This window comes from Equus caballus, chromosome 21 (genome assembly GCF_041296265.1).
Source record: "Equus caballus isolate H_3958 breed thoroughbred chromosome 21, TB-T2T, whole genome shotgun sequence".
NCBI lineage: Eukaryota > Metazoa > Chordata > Mammalia > Perissodactyla > Equidae > Equus > Equus caballus.
Genome location: NC_091704.1, coordinates 26,523,052 through 26,538,962, shown reverse-complemented (window position 1 = coordinate 26,538,962; position 15,911 = coordinate 26,523,052). Strand labels below are relative to the sequence as shown.

The window sequence follows — 15,911 nt, the reverse complement described above, 5'->3', positions numbered from 1 at the left end:
TTGACAGGTAGAGCTCTAACTCTTTCTTTTAATACATGCATAGTACTAAGGTGCTCTTTTAAAGTCTCCTTTCAGTTTTAAAAATTTTGTTTCTATGATTTGAGCTAAACAAAGTAAATGAAACGACAAAGCCACTTACTGATACTTGTGTGAGATTTGGAGTTTGGAGTATTTGATCGCTTGACTACAAGAGGTCATAGAGCCAGTTTCTCGTTGGGTAGGGGTATATGTATTCTGCTCAGCAGAAAGCCCTGATAGGTTCAGAATTCCCTTAAATGTAGGGCTCACTCTTCCCATTTGCTAGGTGTACATCTCTCTGCTGCTAGCAAGGAACCTGGGCAGGACTATAGCGTCAGTTTTTATGTCTCTCAAATGATCTGTCATCCATGCATTTGGATACGTGTGCCATTCAAATACACGTATCTAAGTTGACCTGAGACCAAGCTGAAGGAGTGTCTGTTTCTGGGAAAGACCTGTCGAAAGCCTTTCGAACAGCTGAAATAGCTGACTTTGGAGTGAAGTTATCTGTATTTTGATCCTGACTGCTGTTGCCTGGCTGTGTGACCTTGGCAAGTCACTTTGTTTCTCTGGATTTTCAGTTCCACCAGCAGTTAGAGGAGTTGGACTGGATGAGTTGTCAGAGCTCTTCTTCTCCATTCAGGGTTTTTTTGTTTTAATGATTTCCTTTGTGTTTGTGCTTAGTCAAAGCTCCAGTGACAGGAAGATGAAACTTTATCAACTAAGGAAGCTCTAGGTTTTCCTTCCCATTTAGTTAAGTGTCGGAACAGTGAGTGGTGATACTTGAGCTAAGTTAAAGTACACGTAGGTAAGAGTAGTTTGTGACCCTGATTTTCAGCTGAGGCTCGCTCAGGGTTGTGCCACAGTTGAAGGTAAGTCTGGAGTGGGGACCCGAAGGGTGGGAGTGCAGGTAGAATTTGCACCATGTTATCCAGAGGAACTGCATAAGGCCAGGCGTTGGAGTGAGAATATCCTTTATTCCCCAAACATTTCTTTTCTTCGTCAGGTCCTGAAACTTGAACCTCTTCGGAGTGTGTGCTTCTGCTCTTTTGTGATGCCCCAGCATACACTATGCTGGGGACATCACACCAGTCATGGAACCTGCCCAGGAGTCAGGAGGCAGCCTGTAGGGGCAAGGTAAGTGCGCTGGTTTGTTTTGTAGCTATGTTGTGTGGCTTTGTGAAATGTTAAATATATGCATTTATGCCCTTTGGGATATAAAGTGGCATTTAATCATTATATCCCAAGAAGCATAATAGTTTTAATTGTGCAAAACCGCACAATATAGTTAAAAAATACAACCAAAAGCACAACCCTCTTGCATATCTTTAAAGGCTGATTGCGTCTTCCTGAAAGGTTCCATGGCTGGTGTTGCATCTCTTGCATAGTGTTTGTGAGAGCTGTCGATCCCATCAGGGCAGCCCACCACGGCACCTCAGAAGTGGGGAGCAGTGAGTTTTCTTGTGACTTTTGTGCCGAGTGCCTCCTTTGAGTGTATTTGGCATGGAAACTAGACTTGACAATTCTTTTTCAGGATGCCTTTAACCTTAGCTTTGATGGCTGCAGAGTGTTTGTGTTTGATAAAACAAGTGAGCGAATGGTGGCTCTTTGGGCTGACTTACCTCCTAGTCCTTAGGACATGAGAGTATTCACCCTTCATCCTTCTGCTTAGGGGGTGCAGGACAATGTGTGTGGATGTGTTCATGAACATCTGGCCACAGAATGGTATGACTGAGTTATTCACATGTGAATAATAGCTGACACGGCTTTCTGAATTGTGGAAAAAACAGATTCATCGAACAGGCCACATCGGACAGTGTTCACCCGAGCCATTGAGGCATGCGATCTCCACTGGCAGGATAGCCACTTGCAGCACATTATCAGCAGTGACCTATACACCAACTACTGTTACCATGACGACACTGAAAACTCCCTCTTTGACTCCCGCGGGTGGCCCCTCTGGCATGGTAAGTGGCCAAACCGGAAAGACATTTCCATGACTTACTTCTTTGTTTAGTTTCTATAGCATTACTGGAGTGGGAGGTAGAGAGTTGAGGTATTCAATGGGAGATGAATGAATGCTTGGCAATAGGAGCTGAGTTTTTCATTCAAATCCAAGTTCAGAAATGGTTTCTTGGGTCTTTTTAATAATATTTTGGGGGAAAACATCTTACTATTAAATACTGTTTTTATAGATACATCTAACAATGGCAACTTTCCCCCGTTAATTTTCTGTTTTAGAACATGTTCCTACAGCCTGTGCAAGAGTGGACGCGTTACGTTCTCATGGGTACCCCAGAGAAGCACTGAGACTAGCAATAGCTATTGTTAACACATTAAGACGGCAGCAACAGAAACAGTTGGAAATGTTCCGAACTCAAAAAAAAGGTGAATGTGAAGGAGTTTGTTTCCGTTAGAATGGGATTCTTGGTGATGACGTCACTAGGGTTTTTGTGCTCTTTGGAGAGAGATGGCTTTTAACAGTGGAGCGACAGAGATGGCTTTACTCACCGCTCATTTGAAATATTTAATAGCTGATTTGTAAGAAATTTTAGGCATTTTTTTTCCTTGGTTGAATGTTGTAAGAAATAAGACTTTTTAAAAAAGTTCCTTAGTTTAGGTTACTTTTTTAAGGGGGAGAATTTTTTTGTTTGAGTAACTATTTAGTATGTCTGAATTATCGAAATGCAACTTAACCAAATATCTTATTTTGTGAAAATGCATTTTAATTCTAACAGTAAGGAATAGACTGCCTATGTTTGACTCCCAGCAGTAGGTCCGAGCTGGAGGCCTTGGGCAGTGACCTGCCCTCTCCATGATTGAGATTCCTCATCTGTGGAGGGGCTCAGTTGAGGACCTCTCTCAGAGTTGTTGAGAACATTGAACTAGTTAGTTGCTGTAAAGCACTTAAAGCAGGGCCTGGCAGAGTGTGTGAGCACTTTAACACTTTCTAGTTGTAATGATTTGTACATCAGGACAGGATATTTATTTAAAGTGATCAGAACAGAACTCCTAGATTTTTCAAATTCTGTAAATGACATTTGATGAGCCGTCAACTGACAGAACACATTTAACTTCTCTTTATCTCAGTTTATTAATCTTTTAGATTTTAAATAAGCATTACTGAGTAACAGTAATTGCAAAGGGGTTATATTAGATGCGTAAGGCCCTGATCAAAAAAAGAAATATATATGCCTTTTCTGATTAATCCATACACTTCTTGTTAAGTTTGTTTTGTTTTCACTGTGGAATTTTATTTCTCATTCAGAGAGATAGTTTTAGTTGCTGTGGATTTTTTGGGTTATGTTTTTGTTTTTAATCTTGGTGATTATACACATATCTAGGGTACAGCTAAAAATGATCCAAAGTTGTTAAAATAGGCTGGAGGTTGGGGTGAGTGTTGTAACATTTAATACCTTCTATATTGGAAGTCTAATAAATGTTAACTTACATTATCATTTATATGATGAAAGAAAATTCCAAAGGTAGAATTTGAACCAAAGAAAGGGGGAGCTCGGCTGGGATTGGAACATAATATCCCCGATAATCATTACTTTGTCCACTTCTTCATGTTCTGCATATCATCGCTGGTTACCAGATGTGTTTACAAAATATGTTTACTTGGCCCTTTGGAAAATTTTTCTGAAATCTCCCTTCCCCTAAACATACAGATCTATGACCAAAAGGGATTTACTTTTGAAAAATATTGAGGCAAACAGAGAAGTGAAGCACTTTTTATACTGCAAAAAGAGAGCTAGCTCACAATGATTATCTCATTTTTAAAAATCGTATCATAAAATTTACTAAGAAGTGTTTTTTCTTAAATGAGTTTGATAGAAATGTTGCAATATCTAAGAAATGCAGAGTGTAAAAAGTTCATGTAGGTAAGTTAGAAGGCATGTTGTTAGACTCCTTTGATTGTCTTTGAGGCCACTCTTAGACCCATTTCTCTTTTATCCTGCAAGCAGGATAAAATTAAATATTATTTACTTTTATTTCAGATTATTCTTAACTATTACTAGGATTACACATCAATACCTATATCTTTCCCTACTTTTTTTGATTTGTCCGTGTTTAAGAACAGGTTTTTCGTAGCTGTTACAATTCTAAATTGCCGTAACAGTTGTTATGTGGCCAAGATTGGTAAATGAAATATCTTGTACATTTTCAGTACTATTTGGCGTGATATGTCAGGTTTTTTTTTAACTTGAGATATAAGTGACATATAACATTGTTACTTTCAGTGTATAACGTAATGGTTTGATATTTATATATTTCAAAGTGATGATCACCACAATAACTCTAGTTAATATCTGTCACCACACATAGTTACATTTTCTTTTCTTGTGATGAGAGCTTTTAAGATCTCCTTTCTTAGCAACTTTCAAATGTCCTCTACAATATTATTAAGTACAGTCACTGTGCTATGCATTACATCCCCAGGACTTATTTGTTTTATAACAGGAAGCTTGTGCCTTTTGATCCTCTTCACCCATTTTGCCCATGCCCTGCCTCAGGCAACCACCAGTCTGTTCTCTCTCTAGGAGCTTGGGTTTTGTTGGCTTTTTTAGATTTCACATGTAAGTGAGATCATATGGTATTTGTCTTTCTCTGTCTTATTTCACTTAGCTTAGTTTGTTGATTGTGAAAAAAAGCGTACTCCTTTTTGGATATTTTTCTTCCATTTCTGTTTTTTCATCAATTTTTGTGTAAAAAGAAAGAGGAAATACCTCATGAAATTTTATCCTTATTTTCCATTACTTGACAATATAGTGTTTTATTTGTGTAAGCACACTTCCCTTCACCAAATATATATTTCGAAATGATATGTATATGTATCTATTTTCCCCCATCAAACATTTATATTTAGTTGTTCCCAAAGGTAATGCTCGTGTTCTTTTTTCATACCAGTTACATGAAAGCTGGTGACAGAAACCAAAGGGAAAGACCTTTCCAAGGAATCTAGGACCCAACTTGTATAAATTTTAATAGATTGTGCCAGGCCGTGCTTTATTTTTATGTACTGATAGTTGATAGTCCAAAACGGGAAGACTTCTAAAGGAATATTGGATTCATGGAATAACTCTTTAGCTATTTCCAAGCCAAATTTTTTCTTGTGTATTTTATATTATATAGAGTTTATTATATTTTCCTTTATGAAGGAACTACTATTATTTATTACCTTACTAAACAGATGTCAAATATTGCATTATTTACAATGGAATATATCTTAAAATATTTGCAGCTTTTTTCTCAGCACTCTGTAATTTAACTTAAGAACTTGAAAGTGCTAACGTTCTGTGAAGAAAATGAAAAGGCTATGTTTCATCCAAATTACATGTTACCTTCTGCTGTAGTTCCCCTTTGTGGCAAAGGTCCCCTCTTAAATGGCTTACAGATCCATGGTAAGGAGGACTTTCATAAGGTGAGAGGGGAGTAACTTAATGATACTCCTAGGGGGTCCAGTCTGGCTCAGGCTACAGCTGCCCTCTAGTCTCCAACTTAGACTGACTGAGAGCATCTTCTTAACACAGTCGTAGAGTTATCCACTGGTAACACCAGGGGGATTCCGTTAGACGTCCTCTCTAAGGCATCTGCTGGGAAGTGAGGGGGGTTACCCCTAGCTTCTCAGGTGAAAATGTAGAATCCGTTTTTCCTCAGACAACATAATTTAATAGTGTAAGTAGTGATGTTAACCCAGTATCCTGGACACATGAATTAAAACAGATGTTTGGGAGCTGTCCTGGGAAGTTAGTACCTTTTATACTGATTTATAGATGAACCTTTAGAACTCCAAAGAGTTCACAAGTTGGGGATTATATGTGCCTTTGTTTTTTAATTAAAGAGAAATTTCCAACTGAATTCAGTGTTAGTCAGGATGCTGCTATTAAGTGGTAAAGCCTTTCTTGCCTCTACTTCTCTCCATCTGTCAATTCCCTTTTCTTACACAGAGCTCCCGCATAAAAGCATAACCTCGATAACGAATCTGGAGGGCTGGGTTGGACACCCCCTGGACCCTGTGGGCACTCTTTTCAGCAGCCTTATGGAAGCCTGCCGCATTGATGACGAAAGCTTCCCTGGGTTCTCAGATTTTACAGGTAAAACCGTTGACTTTTGTCTCATGTGCTTATTTTCCTAAACCCTGAATGGTACTAGTCATTGTTTTTCTTTGCAGTTTGTTTTATGAATCCCTATGGTTAACGGTACCTACACTTAGCAAGAGAGCAGGGAAGTGGGCACGCCCGCATTTTCAGACCAGCTTCTACACACAGGGAGAGTCTTAGAGTCGATAGTTGGCAGCCTGTGTCAAGACTTGAAAAATATTTATTCCCTTCTAGTCAGTGATTCTGCATCTAAGAATTTATCTGCATTTATGACTATTTTCCAGCATAAAGGCATAAAATAAGGATGTGCATCATGTGGGAGGGAGGAAGGATGATTGTCCCTTTGCTGCTTCCATGGCTGGGTGAGCTCAGAGGGTTAATTATCTTACCTCTCCACAGTTTCTCCTGCGGTTGTTGCCTTCATGGATTATGAGTAACCCAGACTCTATCAGGAAGGGTGAAAGGGATGACTCTGAATTTGCTTTCCTTGGGAGTTTGCTGGTTGAAGTTTGTTAAAATTTCTAATAGAGACACCTTAACAGAAAGAAGAGAATGCTCAAAGAATCATTCCTCTTGTGATAACTGATGACTCTTTGATAGCAAAAAGGACCTTGAAATTGGGTTGCGTATGTTGTGTTTGCTACTCTTTTCATTATAAATTTTAACATTGTGATAAAAGTATGGAAACTTTTGTTTTTTTTAAGATTTTATTTTTTTAATTTTTTTCCCCAAAGCCCCCCAGTACATAGTTGTATATTCTTCGTTGTGGGTCCTTCTAGTTGTGGCATGTGGGACGCTGCCTCAGCGTGGTCTGATGAGCAGTGCCATGTCTGCCCCCAGGATTGGAACCAACGAAACACTGGGCCGCCTGCAGCGGAGCACGTGAACTTAACCACTCGGCCATGGGGCCAGCCCCTGGAAACTTTTTTTTTTAATGCCAGGCTTTAAAAAGTTGGTAACTATTACAGTGTAATTTTACTCTTGTTTAATTAAATTTTTTCACTCAAGTATTTTTAGTAGAACAGTCTTAGATTTATGGTTTTCTTTGGTGATTCATTTTCAATGGGAGCAAAATATTTGTAATACTCTATTTCTTAAAACATACACATTTAGCCATTCATGATCATTTTTAAAAAGAGATTGGAAAGCTATGCACTTTAACCTAAAACACATGTTTTCTGGCCTTCTTGGAATTAAGTCAATAACTCCTTTAATAGTACTGGGTAAAATAAATATTTGTACCTATCAGAGTACCTGCAAAAGTAGTTTCTGAACTCTGAATTCTTTTGTCACATTTTATAGAGAATATGGGACAGTGCAAGTCTCTGGAATACCAGCATCTCCCTGCACACAAGTTCTTGGAAGAAGGGGAATCCTATTTAACGCTAGCTGTGGAGGTGGCCCTGATAGGGCTGGGACAGCAGCGCGTCATGCCTGATGGGCTGTACACACAAGAGAAGGTTTGCCGGAATGAGGAGCAGCTCATTGCCAAGCTTCAGGAAATTGAACTGGATGACACACTGGTGAAAATTTTTCGCAAGCAAGCAGTCTTCCTATTAGAAGGTAATTTGATAAAGAAGTTTTCGACTTGTTTAGCCTATTTTATTTAGGCACTAAGCTTTCTTACGTTGAGAGTACTGTATGAATGTATTTAATATGGTAATTATCCTGATTGGTATAGTCATTGAGTGTCATAGGCGTGTTCACCATCCAAAAAATAGTATTACTTAATAAAAAAGTACAAAAGTTTAGATCTGTACCATTTGATTTAGGTAGTCATGTAGGATAGCCTGTTAGAAATGTCACATTTAACGCCACAAGCTTTGAAAAGAACTTTTTATTCATGCTATGTTGTTCCTGAGATAAATTGCGAGTTTACTATTTAGTGAATTATTGTTGATAGCCATGTCCCTCTTTGCTTAATCAATTAAATAATAAAATGGAAATTGGTTGGCATTCCTCTGAAATATTGGCTGTTACGTGACATCTGGGTTTTGAGTATGTCCTTTGCACACACAAACAATGGTCTGAAGGCTGCGGGAGTGAATTTCCATTGCACTGACTGATTACTTCAGAGAATTCATTAGGTCTAGATCCCCCCAGTTAAAAGTTTCATAGAATCTCTAAGGCAAAGTCTAATTTTCTTCTTTTTATAAGGTCAAGAGCTAAAAGACCTAAAAATTTTAATTGGCATTATTTAAAAAAATTTTTTTTTCTTGAAAAGAGTAAGTGTAATTGGTATGGTAACCTAATCTTTTGCACAAATGTAGGTGATGTCTGAAGGGTAAAATTGCTTCTCTCAAGTACGTGCGTGTTATTACTGTGGGCCTCTCTGTGACTGAGAGGCTCCCAAAGTGTGGCATCTTCATCTTATGTTCAGAACTGTTACCGATGGGGAAAGGATGCAGAGAAGACAGCATTTCAAAATCTCTTATTTGTCCAAAGCTAAAGATCTATTTGAAGGAACATATTTACATCAAATATATTATACATTTGTATGTTTTAGAAATGCATTTTAAAGGGAAAATGTTCTTCTTAATGACGTGCTTAATTTTGGTAAAAATTCCTAATAATTTTTTGAAGCACTCTCCTGAAGTTTTTTTTCCTTCTAAAGCTAGAAGCCTGTCTTGGCAAATTTCAGGTGATCTTGATTCTTTCATTCCTGTTTTCTTTGATATAAGCAGTTTTGTTAGCCACAAACTTTTATGCTGGCTCTTAGTACCTGATGTGATTTCACTTAACTGATGGATAGGAAGAGGGTGTGTGCTTTTCAAAGTCAATAGTGCCTGTTCTGTTTATCATTTGTTTTTTTAACTGTCTCCATGTTCATTACTCACAAATATTTTTTAACTTTGTCTGAGTCTGTGGTTAGTTCCTCCCCATGAGACGTTTCTGTGAGAACCGTGCCTGATAAGGAGCGTTGCTGACTCATCCCAGCCTCCTCTCCTTTCGCGACCCCACAAGGGCCCGCGGAGAGTGAGTGGGTGATGCAGGACAGGAAGCGGTCTGAGGGGAGCCAGGACCCGTTTCGGTGTGCTCCAGGAGATAAGCACCCCATGACTCAGTTGACTGCACTGGGGCACTAAGTTCTTCGTGCATTTTCACTCTGTGAATTTGAGGGGCAAACTGGTTAGCAGATTCCTGTGTCTGAAAAAGAGGAAGCAGTAACCCTGCACTGCTGCCTTATGTTAATCACTTCTGGACACAATATTGGGCTGTTGGGTCAATTGGCAGATTGGAAAAGCACTTTTGGGCAACCTAGTACCAAATCTCAGTTTTTCATTATTCAGTATCCTGGAGTTCAGGGATTACACTGATTACTAATCCACAGATAATTCTGTGATACCTGACTGAATGTTTTACTTGTTGGGAGGTATCGTAACAAAGTGTTGATTATGCATCCTGGCTTTCCCTGCATAGTAGAGAAAGGTAATTTGATGGTTTAAGGGAAACATTGGAAGGAAATAGAGGAGAAATGAATAACATGGATAACCTACAAGTTTGCTAGAATTAGTTCTTAAGTAAAATAGAGTTAGTGTCTTAGTCTGCTCAGGCTGCCATGACAGAATACCACAGACTGGGCAGCTCAAACAACAGATACTTACTTCTCACAGTTCTGGAGGCTGGGACTCCAAGATCAAGGTGCTGGCCAGTTTGATTTCTGGTGAGGGCCCTCTTCCTGGCTTGTGGATGGCTCTCTTCTCCCCTACTCTCAGGAGGCAGAGAGAGAGACAGCAAGAGCCAGTGAGCACTCAGGGCTCTCAGATGTCCTTTCATAGAAGGACGTTAATCTTACTGGATCAGGGCCCCACCGTGTGACCTCATTTAACCTTCCTTACCTCCACAAAGGCCGTGTCTCCACATACACTCACATTGGGAGTTGGGGCTTCAACATAAGAATTGGAGTGGTGATACAAACACTCAGTCCATAATAATAAATAATATGGCCTCATTATCTGAACTAAAGCTGGAACTCTCTAATGCTATATCAACTTTTGTAGGACATCAATCACTAAAACGTTTTTAAATGTCTAAAGACAGGAAAAAGATCAATAGATTTGGTAAAATTAGAAATCTAGGATGGATTTTAGTTTGCCTGGGTAAAAAAATAAGTTGTTTATTTGATTTTCAAAGTCCTTAAGAAGTGAACAATTAAAAAATACTAACCAAAAAATAAAAGAATAAAATTTAAAAATAACCTCTATTAAAATGATCTAGAATGTGTCATGTTCCTACCCACTGCCCAGTTCAGTAACTTCTCTCACTGTTTCTTCTGAACTGTACTTCTTGCATTCTAAACTCTTTGCCAGGCTGATTTTTCTTGTGGAAAACAAACGTATTAGGTACTTTGAGCAATAGTGTCCTGGTTCATAATTGTAGAAATCATGAAACAGATGTTACCTAAAGGTGACATGGAAACTAATATATTAAACATTTTACAGTAACTAAACCTCAAAGTACCTAAGTGGAAAGTAGTTGAACTAACCACTGTGGTTTCCTTTCACAATTTATTTTAAAGTCTGTACGCTCTTCTTAGGGCAGCATTCAGAGAGCACACAGAGGAGGGGAAGTCAGGCCTGCCACCAGGCCTGTCATAACTTAAATGAGTTTTGACAGCTGAAATAGAATTTTGCTTTTAAAATTGGTCTTTTTGGAGCCCAAAAAGTGGTAGATTTTCACTTCCTTTAATTTTTTTTTCGTTTGCCTACGGTGAGTATCAGATGGTTAACCAACTTTTCTTTCATTAATCCTTTCTGTGAATTATCATCCATTTCTGCTTATTAGTAACGACAATGTTTAAAGTCTTTGCATTGGAATTTGTGGTTCAGAATCCCCACCCCTCCCCACTGAAGCAGGGCACTCTTTTCTGGAAACCTGGCTTGTCTGGGCCCCTCAGACTGATCGGGTCTAGGGGCGGTTTCCACAGTTAAGCTGCAGAGTCATCTGTGCATTTGAAAATCTGGATGCTCACATATCACATGTTGAGAGAGGATGTTTTCTTGAATTCGGTGAGGTTTTATGCTTCATCGGGTTTCTTTCTCTGAAGCAGTTACAATGTGAGAGAGCTCTGCCCTTGCTTCTGTGATTCTCGTTTTAGCTGTGTACCGTTGGGGGGTTGTTCCTGAACTGAAGTTGATACTAGATACCATACCCTGTAGAATCATTTTTGACTAAGAATTGTATTCCTTTCTACTGTGTCACTTAGATTACATTCTTAACTAGATTAGCTTGTATATGTTATAACTTTGCATAAAAATTTTAAAATATACTTTACAAGAAGTTTCAGTTCCTTTTTTAGGAATGTAAAATGTGTATGCTCTCTTCCCACAGCCGGACCGTATAGTGGTTTAGGCGAAATAATCCATCGGGAGAGCGTTCCAATGCACACATTTGCCAAGTATCTCTTCACCTCTCTCCTACCTCATGATGCTGAATTGGCATACAAAATCGCACTGAGAGCAATGCGGTACGTATCCACAGCCCAGCGGGCCACGGTGATCCAAGTTCCCTGCTGGGAAAAATGGCCGTTAACTGACTTGTCATTCATTCATGTTTCTTGTAGGCAGCAGAAAAGCTGAAGAGACTATTTCTTTATGCTTCTTGGATTGTTGTGGTTGTGGTTTGTTTGTTGGCTTGTTTTAAAGTAAGGGAAGAATTGTATCATTTACTGCTGTCATACTCATGCTCATGGTGGCTTTTTCCTACTTTTTTTTGAAGCTAGAATTTGGGAATAGAAAATAATTTCAGGCCAAGTTTAACCACAGGCAGCAAAGTTGGAACCTTCCTAAATAATTAATTGTTTTGAAAAATTAGATTTTTGCAACAAGTGGTAATTAATAAGTATACCTGACTGACTGTAATAATTGAGGGGTCCCTTCGCAGCTGCTGTCCTTCCCCGTTCCATCAATAGTACAGGAAGGCCATCATCTCACTGGAGGGAGAGAGAAGCCGGCACCTATATCGGGTGTTGGAGGCATCGCGCTTACGGGTCTCCTAGGATCTGCCCACCTCAGCTCTGACTGCTTCCAGCCCCTCCGCAGCCCCTCCTTTTCAGTAATAACGTTAGAATACGTTGTTCTCTGCCACTCACCTTTCTGTTTTCACTTTCCTTTTTAAAGTCAATTCGCCAAATTATTTTTTATCATGAACTTGTTCTAGGTAAATATTTTTTGATGAATTCAAGATTATGTTTTTCAATCTTATATGTAGCCTATTAAACTTTAAGAAGCTGAAAGGAATATCCACCTTTCTTAACACATGAGCTTTTCCTTTTTTTCTAAATTAAAACACTCCTATGTTAAAATACAGATTAGAGCCTGTTATAGTCACCTAAAGACAAGCCATGTCCCCACCTGCAAGCTTGGGGTGCTGGAGAATAGTTTGATTCCATAGAAGCTTTTCCTCAGAGTCTATGTCTGCAACCAGTGTAGTAGACTCAAAAACAAATCCTTGCCTTTGTGACTGTCGCTTATGTCTCTCAGGAGGCCGCATTTTTATGCATAGAGCGTGTGTGTGTGAGTGTGTACCTGTGTGTCAGTGTGTGTTGAGGCTGACATCCTTTAATTTGACATACTTTCCTTGGCAACAAGAAATCTCATTAACCTATCAGAGAAACCTTGTAAGTTCTCTTGTCTATTTTTAAAATACCAAAAAGTAAATAGCTAATACAAACAAAAGTTCCCCACCAAATTACTTTATACCACTTGGTATGTATTTTAGAGCACAGTTTATGAGTTCCTATTCCCAATTTTGGAAGCTGAAATGGAAGTTGTCAGATGAAGACAGATGCTCAGCTCTATACTTATTCAAATCCTTAGAATTCTGCTCCTGTTGTAACGGGAAGGATGATGATGTTGTGATGCCACCAGATGCTATTGCCACGGCCACTGTTAAGTTTAAGAGTAAAATAGCATAAGCTTTTTCTGTGATTCTGGCTTGTGTGAAGGTGTCTGCCAGGCGGAAAGGCTTGCTTTTATAACACTTGCAAACTCATTGATGTTCACCCTTGGTTGCTGCCCCGGCAGTTTGTTCAGGGGGATCCCAGCAAACACCAGGGACATTGTCTTCCACCTCTACTCTTCTTCTTCCTGCCACTACTCTGCCGGCCACAGAACTGCCATGGAAGGGAGGCAGTGTGACCTCCTCCAGCATCTCAAGGCCTCCAGGGGAACAGGAAGGAAAGAGACTTGTAGCTTATTTGCTTCTTGGTCCTTCTGGAAGTAGGGGCAGGCGGGAGCTGAGCAAGGACTTCTCCAGCACTCATTTCTCCTCTTTCCGGGAATGTTGACTAGTTTCCTCTACAGCAACTCTGAAAAGGTCTGCCCGTGAATACAGGGACATTCTGGGTGTCTTAAAAAGCTAAATAGCAACCCCACCAAAATTCTTATTACTTAATTTCCTACCATGTCACCCTCTAATGCCACCATCTCTTTGTCCCTAGATAAAAGCAAAAGGTGGGGAGGCATTTGTCTTACCAGAGCAGTCACTGCTCTTGGGTGGGGCCCCAAGGCCAGCATCACAGCCCGAGCTGCTAACTCCTTTTTGTCCCCAGCTCTTATTCCATAGTCCCTAACACTGGTGTTCTGAGTGTGCAGGTCAGTGTTTTGATGACTGGGAAGGAATTAATACAGTTGTAGCTACTCTGCTGGTCTCTTTGGTACTTGCATTTGAAAGAGATCACTAAGCTTGTATTTCATTTTCAATAATTGTCCTTTATTTGTCAACATGTTCTTAATCAAAGATTGAGTGAAATCAGAAAACACAGTGAATTTATGCAAGACTGTCAGGGGACAAATACTTGGATCATTTGCATTCCTCATCGCCTATGTCATGGATAGAACATGTTCTAACTACAAATTCCTGAAGTAATAAGGAACTAATTCTGTAGAAAGTGTGAATATGTGGAAAGGAAGTCATTTTTGTTTTTACTTCCCCTCTCTGTTTTCGTAAGTTTAGCTTATTTGTCTCAGCTATGCACTGATACCTGCCTGTTGTCATCCCAGCCTTAAATATTCCCTTGACACTCGGTTTCTCCTGATTTTTGTTTTTTAGTGAGTGAGAAGATTAAAAAATATTAATGTAGGTAAACATCAAGACTTGTGTTTCAGACCTTTAATTTTTACATCTTAATTTCCTTGAATATTGCAATTTTCTGAGTGATACTAAAGAAAGGAAATCTCTTAGGTTTGGGTAACAAGCAATTAACAAAGTGACTGTGGCAGCCAGACAGTAGAGTATAGCTGTCCCAGCTCCTCCTGCATCAAGGACCTGAGCAGCTTCTCCCCGCATCTACCCACTCCTCTGGCTTCCGGCCAGTCCCTGTGGCCAAAGTGATAAACAAGTAATAACTGGGAGCCACCTGTCTTGTCTTCTCATTACAGGTTACTAGTATTGGAATCTACTGCTCCAACGGGAGACCTCACCCGCCCACACCACATTGCATCAGTTGTTCCCAACCGATACCCTCGTTGGTTCACTCTAAGCCACATAGAATCCCAGCAGTGTGAGCTGGCATCCACCATGCTGACTGCTGCCAAAGGTACTGAGCTGTCCTGAGGCCTTGTGATTATTTTGTTAGTTTGCCTTTTTTTTTTTAAGGATCATATTTTCTATCAAATTCTCAATAGTGATGCTAACGTTAGATTGTAAAGGATCCTTTTCTTTAGATATTAACTTATGAGACAAAATAGGTGCTATTCATTTGAACTTGGCATTTTCTTTGAGCAACTGCGTCATTAAACCTGTTGCTAGCAGAGTTCAGGTTTAGTTAGCGTGCCATGTAAACGGTAGTTGAGGATCAGGAGTGGATTAAAAAGCTAGGTTACGTGTTTTTTCTCCCTGAAATATTCACCAAAGATACATAAGTAGGAAGTAGGAGAACTATTTACTATCTCATGTTGCTTCTGGGTCACATGTGCTTTTAGTCATTGAGGGTGTGTCCCGGGGTATCTTGTTTTAAAGCCCAGATTCTTAGGCATTGCAGTAACCTTGGGACACTTAGTTGTAACATCTGTGCCATCTGTGAACATTTCAGGTAAATTAACTTGTGCTTTATTGTTTTGTTTTGTTTCCTTTTTTCCCTCCCTTTGTGTGTGCATGTGCATCTGTATGTGCATGTTGTTATATGATTAATTGTTTGTTTGTTTGCTTTACTTTGATTTGGTTTGGTTTTCCCTTGTTCATTGCAGGCGATGTTCGGAGGCTGGAAACAGTGTTAGAATCCATCCAGAAAAACATTCACTCCTCATCCCACATCTTCAAGCTTGCCCAAGATGCATTTAAAATAGCAACTCTCATGGACAGTTTGCCAGACATCACTCTTTTGAAAGTGTCTCTGGAGCTGGGTCTGCAGGTTCGTGACTGGTGGGCTTCCCTGGGGCACGGAGGACTGCTACCTCCAGGCACCATCTTACTGAGGTTTCTCTTTGTTTGGGTTCGTTAGTGCTGGTAAATGACTCTTTGGTGCACAAATCTGTTAGGCTTCCGGAGAGCACTGTACTCAGAGTGGTGGTCATTCCCTGCTCCACGGGACTGCTGCCTGAGAGGCAGGGGCTTACATTTGGAAGCCCTATTAGTATCTTTCAATAAAAAAAAAAATTTTCTGATTTACAGCCTTAACGTCACTGCATGGAGAATTATTTCTAATAAGAGGCTTAAATAAAGCCATCATGTATAATAAAGATTCAGCTGTTAGGGTTAAATTTTTAGAGGAAGTGTGCATTTTTATTGATGTTTGCATTTTCATAAAGGTGGGCAGTTCTGGCTCCTTTTTATAACCCTGAGAAAATG

The 15,911-nt window shown here is 39.6% G+C and overlaps 1 protein-coding gene and 1 non-coding gene across 2 annotated transcripts in view; both read left to right on the top strand.

The window, feature by feature from the left end:
- ZSWIM6 (zinc finger SWIM-type containing 6) overlaps positions 1–15,911 on the top strand; it is a 185,162-nt gene that overhangs the window by 162,993 nt on the left and 6,258 nt on the right. Inside the window, exons 6-12 of the mRNA XM_023625632.2 lie at positions 1,809–1,985; positions 2,260–2,406; positions 5,970–6,116; positions 7,425–7,685; positions 11,454–11,589; positions 14,504–14,661; positions 15,311–15,474. Of these exons, the coding sequence (XP_023481400.1) occupies positions 1,809–1,985; positions 2,260–2,406; positions 5,970–6,116; positions 7,425–7,685; positions 11,454–11,589; positions 14,504–14,661; positions 15,311–15,474 (1,190 nt within the window). The remainder of the gene's footprint in view (positions 1–1,808; positions 1,986–2,259; positions 2,407–5,969; positions 6,117–7,424; positions 7,686–11,453; positions 11,590–14,503; positions 14,662–15,310; positions 15,475–15,911) is intronic.
- Positions 6,412–6,550, top strand: MIR8958 (microRNA mir-8958). Its single transcript, NR_127961.1, has one exon. It is a non-coding gene; the product is annotated as a microRNA mir-8958 (primary transcript).